General features: G+C 47.3%; 1 protein-coding gene across 2 annotated transcripts; it reads right to left on the minus strand.

Annotated features, from left to right (window-relative positions):
• Window positions 1-391: 391 nt before the first annotated feature.
• On the minus strand, window positions 392-13,416 carry U2AF1 (U2 small nuclear RNA auxiliary factor 1). 2 transcript variants are annotated; one of them, XM_019963190.2, is made up of 8 exons: window positions 13,259-13,416; window positions 9,416-9,503; window positions 7,028-7,094; window positions 2,877-2,926; window positions 2,630-2,728; window positions 1,999-2,132; window positions 1,825-1,917; window positions 392-663 (listed from the first exon to the last, which is right to left on the minus strand). In XM_019963190.2, the coding sequence occupies exons 1-8, from the start codon at window positions 13,300-13,302 to the stop codon at window positions 531-533; spliced, it is 708 nt and encodes a 235-aa protein (XP_019818749.2). In that variant the 5' UTR covers window positions 13,303-13,416; the 3' UTR covers window positions 392-530. The 2 variants fall into 2 exon arrangements, with proteins under 2 accessions (XP_019818749.2, XP_019818740.2); XM_019963181.2 differs by lacking the exon at window positions 7,028-7,094 and adding an exon at window positions 6,143-6,209 and having other exon boundaries at window positions 13,259-13,415.
• Between the last annotated feature and the right edge of the window lie 959 nt (window positions 13,417-14,375).

A 14,375-nucleotide genomic window follows, 5' to 3' on the forward strand; every position in this document is an offset into this window, starting at 1 on the left:
GTGTCACAGGCCCCCAAGTCTCAGGGACACAAGGTGGCTCTGGGAGCAACACTAGAAGTTCACGATATGAGAGCCGACCCCTGCAAGGGCCACAGACTGCATCTTCTCCAAGGACTGGCTCTCTTCTAAGAGCCAGCACTGTTCGCAGCTTCTACCCCAGCCTACTAACAGCCTCAGAAGAGCTGGGCCACTTGTTAACATGAAGGTAACAAGAAACAGGTCTGGCTTTTTCTCCTAAGAATTTCCCCGTAACTGGGAGGTGTTTTATTTCATTCCCTAAGTTTAAAAATCTGTCATTTATACCCAGAGTGACTGGTGTAGTCCCCTCAAGGACTCATGACGTGAAGGAAGAGACTTAAAGACTGTGCACAAAAAATAAGTCACACAAGAACACTGTATCACTACAAATTTTATTCAGAAACCCATCTTTGTTTTTTTTTGTTGTTTTTTAAAAAAAATTCCCATTATGAACTGGTTTGGTCAATCAACTACAACACTTTCTAGCAGACATACGGTAAAAATGGCATGGCTCAGAATCGCCCAGACCGTTCCCGGTCTCTCGACCGCCTCCTGTCGCGCTCCCGTCCTCCGCCACCGCCACCGCCGCGACCGCGGTCTCGAGACCGAGAGCGACGCTCCCGGGAGCGGGACCGTGATCTATGCCTGCAACAGAGGACAAGAAACAAACCATGGCACCCAAACCACAGCACGCAACCTAGCAGGGCAGTGACACCTAAACCCGGCAGCTCGGCGCATTGGGGACACCGATAAAGGGACAAACGCTGCCGACTGGGCCTCAGGTGACACTGCACCACGTGCCCTGATTTCAGACATTACAGCGCCTGGGGGTAAAAATGCGCAACTGGGGACCAAAGAGGAATGACACCCTCTCCCCTTCTGTGAAGCCAACTTGCGTGGCCAGGGGAGCCATAACCCAGAATGGAAGGGGCACACACACCATCCCACCTGAGCCAAGCCTCTCAGATGTTCTCAGCTCAGCAATGGGCCCACCAGCCCACTGGGGGGAAGGGAGAACAAGGTTCTTTCTCTCCTATACTTTTCTGCTGACAATAAAATGATCATCAGTGATGGATTTCCAAACACATGTTTAACAGGAGAGGGATGAGAACCCCTCTGGGGGCCAGAACACAATCTGAGCTGGAAGAGTGACTGTTACACTGACACCCTGGCCTTTTCTCTGCTTATGAGAAAAGCACCCACCTGCAATTAAGCACCAGGACCGGTCATGTGGCTGTGCCTGACTGTCTCTGGTTCACAGGACAGTGCCCCCTCCCCACCGCCCCCAACCAAAGACCTGCCCAAACCAAGAAAACACAAGAAACCCCAATGGAAAAAGAAGTTCAGACATGGAGGGGACAGAATAAGATCCTGGGCAAACAAATCTACTTTTAAGTGGTCACCCGGCCAATGGGTCCCTGTTAACAAGGTCTGATCTCTACCTGACAAGCAGGAAGACATGTGTGGAATGTCCCTCAGAGTGCCTTTTATATCCTACAGTGTGCACTACATTCCCAGCAGAGCCTTCTGAAGAGGAGGCCCCGGAGTAGTCACTACGTTCCCAGCAGAGCTTTTTGAAGAGCAGGCCCCGGGGCTGAACCTGCCCAGGAGTACTCACTACGTTCCCACAGAGCTTTTTGAAGAGGAGGCCCCGGGGCTAAGCCTGCCCAGGAGTATTCCCTATGTTCCCAGAGGAGCCTTCTGAAGAGGAGGCCCTGGGGCTGAGCCTGCCCAGGAGTAGTCACTACGTTCCCAGCAGAGCTTTTTGAAGAGGAGGCCCCAGGGCTGAGCCTGCCCAGTACTCACTTCTTGCGCCGGCGCCCATACAGCTCCCGTCGCAGCTCCCGGGAGATGGGCTTCAGGTGCATGAAGTTGCAGAAACCGCCCCGCGTGCACTCCCTGCAGGAGAACAGAACGGTCACGCTGGGCACACAACCCCTCCTCCCCCGCCCGCTCCCCCTCAGGCCGGCCTGCACCTACCCCATCTCGTACTGGCGGCAGCAGGCTTCTCTGAAGTCGGTCACGGGGGAGAGCTCGGCATGGATCGGCTGGCCGTTAAACCAGCGGTTGTTCAAGTCAATCACAGCCTTTTCCGCATCTTCTTCACGGCGAAACTGAAAAGACAAAGCAGAACTGCTCACCACCCACACTTCAGTAACAAGTATCTTCAATGATTGATTCAAATATGTATCATGTGCTCACACAGGTGGCATAATGCGAGAGAGCAATTTAAAAACTGGACCATCCCTTATTAACGATGACTTATTTTTACAACAGTCCAAGATCATGCCATGCATGCTGCCTTGGTTTTCAAATTCAACTGGTTAAAAGCACAAATGTCGTGATTTACGCAGGCAAGAGAAGTTTAAAAAAAAAAAGGAAAAAGAAACCCAACATATAATTCAGTTTCTTTTCCACAGTCCCACAACCACTAACCAACAGCCTAAGACACCCATCCTCCCAGGACCCACATGCCAGCTGCTGGACTGGAGCCGCAGCCAACGAGGGCTGGCCAGGGCATTAAGGCTCCAGCCTGGTCTGAGCAGGGCTGCTCGCTAAGGTGAGGCAGGCACGCCTCACTCCTCGGCCCCAACTGCTGCCTCAGTCCTACCTTGACATACACGTTCCCCACGAGGTGGTCTCCTAGGTTGTCACAGACGTTCATCTCCTCCACCTCCCCATACTTCTCCTCCATTTCTGTGAAAACCTCCTAAGGGGAGAACAGGGGTTAGAGGATCACAATAGAGATGAGAAAGGAACAGAACAGAACTCATGAGTATGTATTCTTATTAATGGAGTCAAGTCCCAATCCCCATACAGGGGGTGAACGGGTCTACAGGGTTCAGTCACTAGCTCACCTCAAAGAACTCATCATAATGTTCCTGCATCTCGACATCGCTCACAGCGCCTGTGAACAACAGAGAGCTTGCTGGTTAGAGCCGGGAACTGTGACCGCCAGAGCTCTGCGCTTAAACTCACAACTGCTATGTAACACATCAGCTTATCTAGAGAGAAAACAGAGCTGCACTCTGCTGCAGACTGAAGACAGTGCATCACACAGCCACTTGCTAAAGTTTGAAGTGTGGTGAGATTTTAAAAGCCCCTTATGACCACCTCAGTTCTGGCTATTAAAATATTAGAATCAAGACAAGTTTTCAACAGCATCAAAGGGCCAACATTTTCAGAAAGCATGAGGAAAAGGTTGACTCTCAAAAGAAATTTTCAAATTGAAAATTCTCTTCCTTTTTAGATTTAAGATACAGGCCAAGTAATCACACTGACTTTCCCCCTTTCCTTTCTTGGGTTAAAATGAAAGGTGGCAATCAGGCAGGGGAGATGATTAAAATCTATGCTCCCTACTAGCTTCTTTTACCAATTATCAGCTACACAGAATGTTATTAATTCTTTCTGATGCGATTAAAACCCAAATGATGGAAAGTGAAGACTGAGAAGGACAATGACCAAGTTCAATCGCAGTAATCTGAGTGCCCTCTTTTGCATAAAGGGAAAGTTACAGGTTTTTGTTGAAGAAAGCTTTTCATCTTTATTCTTCGTAATTCACATGCACTAAGTGAACTCTTGTCCATTCTGTGGACAGATTTAGCAAATTCACATCCCATCCTCATTACATTCTACCATTCAAACTCTGACACTCTCTGAATCTCAATTTGAGGAAGCAGAAAGCTGGAGTGTCATTAAGCTGATATTCCCAACAGCCAGACCGGCAGCAGCTTCGAGGCAGGGACAGCCTGTTGCTAACAGCCACCTTCCAAAGGAATCCTCCAGGACTGGCGGCCTCCTCTGGGCCCCAACAAGGGCCCCAGGCTGTGGCCATGGGCTCTGTCCACAACGCCCTAGCTCTCTGAAAACTTTCCCTCTAAGGATAAAAACTGGCTTCCATCTTGATTCTGGCAGTGATTTAAGTTCCCTTTCCAGTCATTTGGGGTAGGGGGGTGTCCCTGCATCGTGGTTGTTTCTGAACTTCCAGGAACCCCGCTCACTTTACAACAGAGCGCTCAGTGAACACGTGCGGTGACGCCACTCCGGACAGCTTGTCTTGATTTAAAAGTTACAGTGAGTGTATCCCCTTCCCTGAGTAGAAACCAAAGTCTGAACAACAGAAAAGCCAGTCAAGAGAAGCTCATTCCAAAGGGCAGATTTTAATGTTTAAAATTAATATCCTTCTCCACATTAGGAAAATGAGAAGACAAAATATTCACACACTCAAAGTCTTAGCAATACCGAGAATCACATTTTGGTGGCCATTAAACTATTGGCTGTATTCGTGGGATTGATATCTCTGTTACTACATAAACAGAATACTGTATTTTAATAACTTATATAAAGTTCACGTTTTAAAATGCTTCCTAGTGGGCATATTTTATCTCCTATACTCTGGTTAAAAATTTTTGAGTCAATCAAAATGACCTGAAAGGCAGAGGTGAGTGATTAAAAAAGCTACTCAACTAAAGTATTAACACGACTCAGTATATTTTAAATACAACTTGCAAGTACCCAGTTTTCTTAAAGAAACATTCTTAAACTGGGATTCATATTTAAGTTTAATCCAAGCATAGAAAGTTTATTTTTCTGCAGATACAAGGTTATATTAAAAAAGAGCCAGTAGTGATGAACCTAGTAGCTAAACTGTAGAAGCAGAATTGCATTTAATTTGTATTCTTACAATCTGGACTCCAGAACTGTAGCATTTAGTACAGCTAAACTTTTATTTTGTAGCATGTGCAAAACAAGAGTCCTGTGAATCACAAATATACACACAGAGAACTAATACAACATCCTTCTGTCAATAAAGCATGCACATCCCCCTGAAAACAAACAGGGCAAAGAGCGATCCACTGTCGTTACTCAGTCCCCTACTTCTCATTCACTTCTACCCCAGGGTAGAGCTGTCACAAAATGACTTAACCATCCAAACAGGAACACTTTCTTTCACCCATTGATCTTGTTTCTTTAAAAAAACAATACACCAAGGGCTACCAACTCCTGCTACCATCAGATTCAAGGAAAGAAATTCTCTTTTCAGGTCAGTATTAGCATCGAAAAACATTTAGTGTCTTGGCAGGAAAAGCGCACCACCCCGGTCCCCCTGGACGCAGGTGCCACGCGCCACGGCACAGAACCGGGAGGCTCCCAGTCTGGCCCAGCTCAGGGAGGTGGCGGCTGCCAGCACTTCTGCACCCACCGCAGGTCACCCTACAAACTGAGGGGCTCTGGGCCAAGGGTGTGTCTGATCCAGGCATGTGGCCACCAAAGGTACTTTGTGGTGTTATTCTGTGATCTGTTCTTTTTTTTAAACAGCTTTAAAATGAACTGGTGAATGCGAAGCACCTACGCTTTGGTCTGGACCCTCTGATTTTAACACAAGTCCAGGATGTTCGTTTCAGCTTATCCTCAAATGACTACATTTACTCTGGAGTTCAACACTTATTATTTCTACTGTTCCCTAAAAACTACCCATCAATACCACAACCGTGACTTGACTTTAGCACTCCCCGGTACATAAAGGAGTGATGTCCACTGAATGCCCACTCCAGAGCTATTCCCTGCCACGTATCCTTTATTTCCCCAATGCAAGAGACACCTATGTAAAATATCTGATGAAAAGAGTCCGCACAGGACTGATGTTGAAGGTTTAGTGCAACCGGGAGGGCCCTACTGGGGTCATGTTCAGAACAATGCTCTCACAGTGAAAAGCATGATCTCCAAATGGAGTTTAAGGGAAAAAAACTCTAGTAAGAAATAATATCTGAAAAAATTATTTCAGAACTATTTTTTTTAAAGTTAGAGCGACTTTCACTTTAAGCGGGAAAAACGTGAGCCCACATTTAAGCTGACACACATCCTCCCGGATGACGGCCACGGTCCCAGAGGAGCAGCAGCTCCGTGCTCTTGGGAAGGGCCCCCTCTCTAAGGCTCTCGCTCCTCCCTAAGTGGGCAGAAGTTAAACCTCCAGCAGAGGTTTCCACGGGCTCAGGGGGACACAGGCTCTGACACCTCCAGTGGAAGGCGGTCCTCGACACTACAGCGGCAGACCAGGTGCAGTCGACACTGAGCTCTGACACGCAAGCCCAGGGAACCAGGGAAGGAACTTGTATGAACTTACAGCGCAAACCGTCAGCAGACTGGGAAGAGTTTTGAGGGTTACGGTAAATGTTCAAGAGGGCAATGGTCTGAAATACAAAACGCAACAACTTTATATTATGGAAAATTAAATGTAAACACTTAACCGGTTTCCTGTGGCGATCGCTTCAGTCAAGACTCAGTGCTGAAAAAAGAGCAAGTTATTTTCTTTTGAAGCAGTGATGTTTTCTCTCAGCTGATGGCTGTCCTGGAGCGCCCTAACACTTCAGTGTAACAGAGATCCCATGATATGCTAGTATTGTATTTCTGTCACAGACTAGAAGAATTCACCATTTCAAAGTTCCAATCCAGTTAAGAATGCAGACAAGTCGGCAGGCTACCACCAAAACCATTCTTGTAACAGGAAACTTAATGAACAACTGAGAAAGAAGCGTGCCTGTATAAACGGACTAGAGAAATACAATAATTACATATCATGAAATCTCCACTCCCTAGAGGAAAAATCGTAATGGTGAAATAAAACCCACACTTACTGGGCAACTTACCTTATTGATTCCTACATATTCCTAAGGTTTTTGATTTCACAGAAAGAACTTAATAATTGCCAGGGGTTCAGCCACTGGGAAGACCAATAACTGGCTGGTGATGTTCGGCTGTCACAGGGCCAGACCCCTCTCGCTAACAAACATCCAGGGCGGGAGAGGCCTGGCCAGCGACCTCCCCGGCCAGCCTGCTGACCTCAGCCAAGTATCAAGTTCTTACTGTGAATGCCAAGGACCTCCGGCACCGTGTCCTGTTTGCAACAGCTCTATGTCAGCAGCTCAGAAGCCAACATGGTTTGTCTCAATTAAGAGTGGGCTCTTTAACACCATTGTCTTAAAAAAACTTCTCCAACTGTGGGACTTACAGTGTGAGCCGTCAGCCGTCTGTGCACTGTTTTGGGGATTACGATAGATGTTTTGAATCAAGATGGTCTGCGGGGAAAAAAAAATAAAAAGGGGAATTCTACTGGCTGCTGTGCATATATTAGACAATTGCAAAGAGACAACTTGTTTGCAAATGGCTCAACGCCTGCTGTTTTGTTTGCTTCCTGCAAATCAGACACTTGTCTTCTGAAGAGTACACCCAAACCATCATATTATGAAAACAGAGTTTGAGCGGTGACTTAGATCAAGTGACTTAGGTCAAGTCAGCCAGCAACCAAGAAGAAATTGTTATTTTGAGTAGGCCCATGTTACTGAAGTGTTTTAATGCAATAGAACACTAACATTTTTTATGCTTCAAGCTAGCAGACACTATAATGTCAAAAAATTCATGTTATAATCATATTCCCCATATGAAATTGTTTTTAAAACCAAATGTGTAACTCAAGCATATGCAGTCCATCAAGCTCTCTTGATCTCGTAGGAAACAGGCACACGAATGGGTTTCCTAACTCTCAGAGGCGTCTAGCACATTTACGTTTTCTTGGTGGGATCTCTGTTTACATAATACAATAGCTTAAAACATTTGCTCTTTTCCGATCCTTCTTTTAAGGGAAAAAAATCCTTTTAGCCCTTGTGCTTTAAACTGGATCAGGTAGACTTGAAACCTTACATTGTACCGTTCTTCTTAAAATCAAGTTGTCTGAAAAAACAAACCATGTTTAAGTTAGTAGGCTAGCACATTACATGAATCTTAATGTCCACATCACTGTAAGAAGCTTAAAAAGAAACCCACACTGACATTATGTTAGAGATTTACAAGCTGAACCAATAAATTGCATAACTTACAAAAATAAATATTCAGTCTCAACATGTATCCAAAGCAGTTTTTTAACTGGTTTTATAAAACTGGCCTGTTCCACTTGTAGCTGAGTGTTCAAGGGGAGTGGTTGTGAGAGAGCCCCCCAGTCAAAGGTCTGCTCTGGGAAACCCAATGGGGAGAATGACCACCAGCCACACAGCACAGCCTCGTCCTCTGGCCTGGCCGCTCCCTCATGTCACTGATAGCCCATCTCAGGCCTGGGCTGTTCCCTAAAGCCAACCACATTAGGTTTTTAACTAAAACCACCTGAGCGTGACAAGTCTGATGGACAGATATACAGAGCCCAACTCTCCAACAGGAAATTCCTGTCAGATCTCAGCCAGGTCATCTGGCAGTGACCATTTAATAAAACGACACTTAAAGGGAGTAATGCAGTTCCATTAAAATCAGAGGAGGTCAGGATTACCTGAAACCAACCAAATGAATCCAAACAAGATGTTCAAGTTAACACATACAGCTGACTCCCACCAAACTTTATGGAATCATGGCCACTGGCCTAGTGGGGGAGACTTAGTTCACAAATGGAAGCACTTAAAGAAAAAATATTACCGAAAATGTAAAGCAAATCCTCCAATATTCTGAATTTCAAAAGAGACATGCTCAAAGCAATTAAATGAGAAAATACTGTCTTTTTCTTACACCACCTGGCTGGCTTTCGGTGCCAAGGCTGCACATTTAGACTTCATGGGCCACCTGAAGGAGCTCAAGAAAGACCCAAGTCTAGATCTTTTTCAAATTCCAAATGTTCAGGTGAACATGGGCAGAAGGCTTCTGTTCCTCTCAGAGGTGCCATCTCCCTTAAATTCACCGGATCACTTGAAGGGTGTAAACCCCTGCCTTTTCTTCAATTAGCCGAAAAGAAACTATCAAAAATCACAATTTTTGACTAAACTTCCAACAGAGCTAAGCCCAATCTCTCAAATACCCGGCATCTCTCAATTAACTGAACAGACTGGCCATTAACCTGAAGGGAAGCGCCCACATTCTAAGGTTAAATTTCGTTTTTCATGTTTCTATAACATGATACAACTGGCTGTGTCCTTGGCTGGGGTCTTCAGGGGACATGCCCAGTAGAACTGGAGAGCCCCTGGGGGCAGAGCACGGCAGGCTCCTTCAAGGGGGTCCCACCCACCTCTACATCTACCAGCCTGGAGAAGAGGCGAGGTCAGCGCTGGCCTGGCTGCGCCTCCCGACCCATGTCAATTAGAGGCAGGGAGGGTGGTAAGGCAGTGAAACCCAGTCACAGCCAACAAGTTTCTCTAATGATAAAAACAGGGAATGGTGCTCTCAGGCCTTCTGCTGGGGTGGTTCACCTGCCTCACTCTCATTTAAACAAAACACATTTATGAACACAAATAGAAAAATAAAACTAGAGGGGAAAAAAACCCTGCTTATTATTAACACATGGAAATTACTAACTGCTTCTGCAAAGTACATGAAGTCTTGATAATTTACATGAAAACAGAAAAAAAAGGAAAAACAAACAAACCTGGCTAAAGGTCGGTTTATTGTGCAACCGAGAGCATCTGTCTCCATGACGACATGCTCCAATTTTGAAATAAAATGAACAGTTGACTCTGTAAGGGAAAACGAGAACTGATTATTGTGCTGGAAAGACATCAAATAGATGGAAATACGTCATCAACACGACAAATGCCACCACACTACTTTTCTTTTACTTCGCAAAGACCTAGGCACATTGTTTTTCTTGGTAATAGGTACTTTGAAGGCAATGGCACCCCACTCCAGTACTCTTGCCTGGAAAATCCCATGGACGGAGGAGCCTGGTGGGCTGCAGTCCATGGAGGGTCACTAAGAGTCGAGCCCAACAGAGCGACTTCACTTTCACTTTTCACTTTCATGCATTGGAGAAGGAACTGGCAACCCACTCCAGTGTTCTTGCCTGGAGAATCCCAGGGATGGGGGAGCCTGGTGGGCTGCAGTCTATGGGGTCGCACAGAGTTAGACACGACTGAGGCGACTTAGCAGCAGCCCATCTGATCAGTTGTGTCCACCTCTTTGTGATCTCATGGATGGTAGCCCACCACACTCCTGTCCATGGGATTCTCCAGGCAAGAATGCTGGAGAGGGCTGCCATGCCCTCCTCCAGAAGAGCTTCCTGACCCAGGGAACAAACCTCTCGTCTCCTGCATGCAGGCAGATTCTTTACCACTGCCGTACCCTGGCAAGCTCTGGTTGATTTAGCTTCAATTTGCCCCTCTTCAAACACGGCACTCTATTCTAACCTGATTTCCTCCTCATTCAAATTCCCTTCAAGTACGGTTGATCCTTGAGCAACTTCTATTCAGATTTTTCAGGTATTAAATCCTGCAGGACTACAGGACCCATGGTTGGATGAATCACAGGATTCAGAACAGCAGACATGAAGGGCTGACTGGAGGTTAAATAAACTGGGATTGGATTACTGACTGTGCAGAGGGCTGGCACCCCAACCTCCATGTGGTTCAAAGGTTCAATTATATTCAATACTTCTCTGCTCCACTGTTCTCTCTCAAACTGAATGTAAGTCAGTCTAAAACTATATTTAACTCAAAACCTAGCTGCTCCTTTTCCTTCCATGATGAACTCCTCTCTTGAGGACATCAGCAGTCTGGTGAGGGGTCAGGATCTTGACTCTGCTACTAGTTGCTTGGGTTTGGGCCAGTCACCCGCACCTGGCCGGGTCTCTGTAAACTGAGGAAAATGCCAACCTTGGCACTGTTCCAAGAACCAGGATCAAGTATACTACGTGCTCATCACACGCAGTCACTATCATCCAAATAAATACAAAGTCCAGGTTCCCCCACCCAAGACACCAGACCAACAGAATACTTCCAAAAAGAGGTCTGAAGTAAACAATCCTCCCCAGTTACAATACACTGAGAATAAGCTATTGGGGCGCCCACTCTGCCTGTAAGAACTACACAAGGTCGTCTCTCAATATGCTCCAATACTTGGACGATGCAGATAAAATCAAAACTAGCAATCAAGCCAGCATGACAGCAGTGCACGGTGGCTGAGCAGATCTGTGATGAGTTACGCAACCTTACTAGATGTGTCCCATTAACATTCAGACTTGCAGAGGTGGGACAGTTACCCTGTAGATTCAATTATTTTAGCAAGGGCCATTCACAGTTGCCAACGCAGGAGACCTGGGTTCGATCCCTGGGCTGGGAAGATCACCTGGAGAAGGGAAAGGCTACCCACTCTTGGACACGACTGAGCGACTTTCACAGTCACAGTTAAGATTAAAGGGCCTCAGTAAAATTTGATGGCCCATGAAATCAACCAGCCATTTATTTATTATCAGGTAGCAATAAAAATGGAAAAGTCTAAATTTATGAGGAGAGAAAAATGATCACTACATACACGAGTATGTCATGTTACATCTTCAGAAAGTCACTTGAAAATAGTTTAAGACTGTCTGAGAACGGACAAAACCTCTGTTTCAACCATTAACACCCAACTATTCCATATAATTAAACCAATCCTTGCTGCTGTACCATCAGAAATGACTCCCATTTCACAATGGCCAGTTAATCACTGAATTTAATCTATTAGTCTAAACTTGTCTAGTAGGCTCATTGGACTACGGCAATAAAATGAAAAGATGTTAAAGAAAAGATGCGGTGTACTATTTGAGAAAAGGTATTAGAAAGGCTAATCCATTCTTACATTTAGAAAATGTCTAAAACCTCAAATGTGTAATTAGCTAGATATTTTTAATTGCTAGGTGTACATTTTACACTCAGTTCAAATTAAATAATAAAAAAAAAGTTAGCAGGAATCATTTTTCAGCTGAAAATTTTGAGCTGTTTCCTGGAAATTAAAACTCCACAAATCTCCCTGAAACGAGAAGCCTAGATTAAATAATCAAGTTTCCTAAATTACAGCTGTGACTTTGATAATCTAACTCTAACAGAGGACATGGGGTTGTTTATGGCAGGAATGTAAGAGCATCAGAGTAACAGTGAGGACACCACCTTCTGCAGCTTTTTACAGGAATGACGGAAAGAAAAACTCCAGGAGACATAAGTCATGGCCCACACTGATATAAGCTCATAAGTAAAATCGACGCTGCATGCTCTTCAGCAAACTTGAGAAGCCTCTTTGTCCAGCAGAGCTGGCCGATCCATTCAAGATCTTGTTTCCCAAGCTGCTGCCTCTGGGGCCACAGCATTCAGGGCACACCTCTTTTCCTCAGCACTTAATGCGTTTCAGTTCATTTTAATTCAGTTATCCTTTGCACGACAAGCACCCCCTTGCTCCTTGAGAACAAGATCCAAATTTTACCCATCTTTCAGTCCCCAGACACTGGCCTTGAGCTGACACCCAGTAAGTGTTTCTGGAGTGAATATGACTGATGACTGTCTTGTGAGTTTTGCTAGGAAAAAATATAACCCTCTCTTCCAAACAACACAGGAGATTCTAGAATGTGTAAAAGAAAACATTTTACAAGATACACTGCATCCTGGAAAACAGAAACAATTTAAAGTTTTTCATAAAGTTTTTGATAAAGTCAAAACATTAGCTATGGCAAACTTATGAGTTCACTGTTAAAAACATATTCACATAAACCGTGTACAGCTCTGAAGAACACCAAGATGCTAACCATTTATTTGAAGAATACATCCAGCTCAATCTTAAGGTTTTCAAAGAACTGTCCTCCCAAATTAACACCTGGCAAAGCCAAAATTATGTTTTTACTCTCAACCTAACAACTGACTACGGAAGATATGCAACCTAAAAAAATCACACATCTTATTCTTACATGGGAATTGCACCTGAAAGTATTTTAAAAGCAGACTGTCTTTCACGGTTAGTTAACTCGTAATCTCCAAAATACTGTTTCACAACAAATGTCTTTATGATCAGTTCCATGATCGCTTAACTCACACAAGAGGCTTGTTAAGCATCTAAAACCCTAACAGGAACCTCAGTTATCTAACGATTTAACGCGAGCGAGTCTATACTACAGCTTGCCCGACTCGACATTAAAAGATCAAACTTGGGAGAATCGTTAACGTTGACAACTTTAGCACAACTCGAGTCGGCTTCCTAGAGCCGGGGGCAAGGGTCGCCTGTAGGTGGGCCGCCGAGGAACCCCCGGCAAGAGAGGCCGCTCTGCCCAAGCGGAAGCCCGGCGTCTGCCCGGCCCGGCCCATCGCCCGCCTGCCCGGGCGCACGCGGCGGCGCGCGGCTTCCGAGGCCGGAAGGGCAGCCCGCCCCTCCCCCCGCCGGGCCTCCCGCCGCCGCCCGGGCCCGCCGCCGAGCTCCTCCGCGCGCCACCCGCCTCTCCAGCCCGGAACCCCTGCGGCCGGTTCTCACTTACTTGTCTTTCTCGGTGCCGAAGATGGAGGCCAAATACTCCGCCATTTCCCACCCGCCGCCGCCGCCGCCGACACTGCTGCCGACGCCGACGACCCCGACCGACGCCCGCCGGAGACGTCACCCGGACGCGACGACGCTCGTTCCGCCTCACCGGCGTGGCGGCACTGCCCAATCAGGAGAGGCGCTGTCTGCGCATGGGCGGGGCTTGGCGCGCGCGGGAGACGCTGCCCTGGCGGTCGCGGAGCCCGCGCGCCGCCCGCCAGCGCCACCTCCCGGCTCTCGTTAGGTTCTCCGGGCCAGCTCCCGCGCTTCTCGCGCCCCGGGCTGGGGCCCGGCGCCCTCCACCGGCTTTTCCCAGTGCCCAGAGAAGCCAGGCACTCAAAGTGCGGCTGCAGAAGAGGCAGCGGCCGACGGGCTTTTCCACGCAGTCCCTGGGGCCGGGCCCTGAGCGCGTCAGTCCCGCGTTGGGGGTTCCGCGGGCTCTAAGCGGGGCGAGACCCCCACCTCCACGCACTTTCCCTGGGGGATCCCCACCGAACCGTTCTTCCGGGAAGACGCGTTCTTCAGCTTCCTCGTATTCGGGGAGCAGAGTCGGAGCTCCCCGGCTCCCCGGTCCGGAGGTGTGCCGCCTGGGCCTGGCCCCGGGAAAGCCCGGCGGGTTTGGAGAGGCTCCGACGCTGGGAAGGCGGAGCGCAGGTCTTCGGGCCGGGCTTACTGGCCCGCAACACCGAGGGGGGTGAGGAGTGTCGGGCTTGGGACAGGTTTAGGGACGTCCAGCAATGCCCGGCACAGAAATCCTGAAGACCACGAAGAAGCCAAAGTGCAGGGGCCGCTGCGAGGAGTGGGGCCACCTGAGGGCCGAGCAGAGTCACAGATCTGCGTGGACGCCAGGTCCTTTTCCCCAGATCTACCCACCTCCGGTGTTCCTAGTTCATTCTGTTTTTTTTTTTTTTTTGAGGCATCTCCTTTTTACCCACTGTTTCCTCCTCGTTCCCTTTTTCACCTAACGGTCCATCCCACAGATGGCTCCATAGGACTGTGGTCGCAGTCCTGACTACTTTCATGGCTCCCCAGAGCTCCGTTGTGTGGCTAACCAGTCCCCTGTTGATCGGCCCATA

The sequence above is a fragment of the Bos indicus genome, chromosome 1, assembly GCF_029378745.1.
Source record: "Bos indicus isolate NIAB-ARS_2022 breed Sahiwal x Tharparkar chromosome 1, NIAB-ARS_B.indTharparkar_mat_pri_1.0, whole genome shotgun sequence".
Classification (NCBI taxonomy): Eukaryota; Metazoa; Chordata; class Mammalia; order Artiodactyla; family Bovidae; genus Bos; species Bos indicus.

Coding starts and splice junctions, on each gene's coding strand:
- U2AF1 (XM_019963190.2), bottom strand. CDS start 13,302: ATGGCGGAGTATTTGGCCTCCATCTTCGGCACCGAGAAAGACAA. Junction 2,133..2,629: donor TGGGGAACGTGTATGTCAAG/GTAGGACTGAGG, acceptor TTGTCTTTTCAG/TTTCGCCGTGAAGAAGATGC. Junction 664..1,824: donor TATGGGCGCCGGCGCAAGAA/GTGAGTACTGGG, acceptor CCTCTGTTGCAG/GCATAGATCACGGTCCCGCT.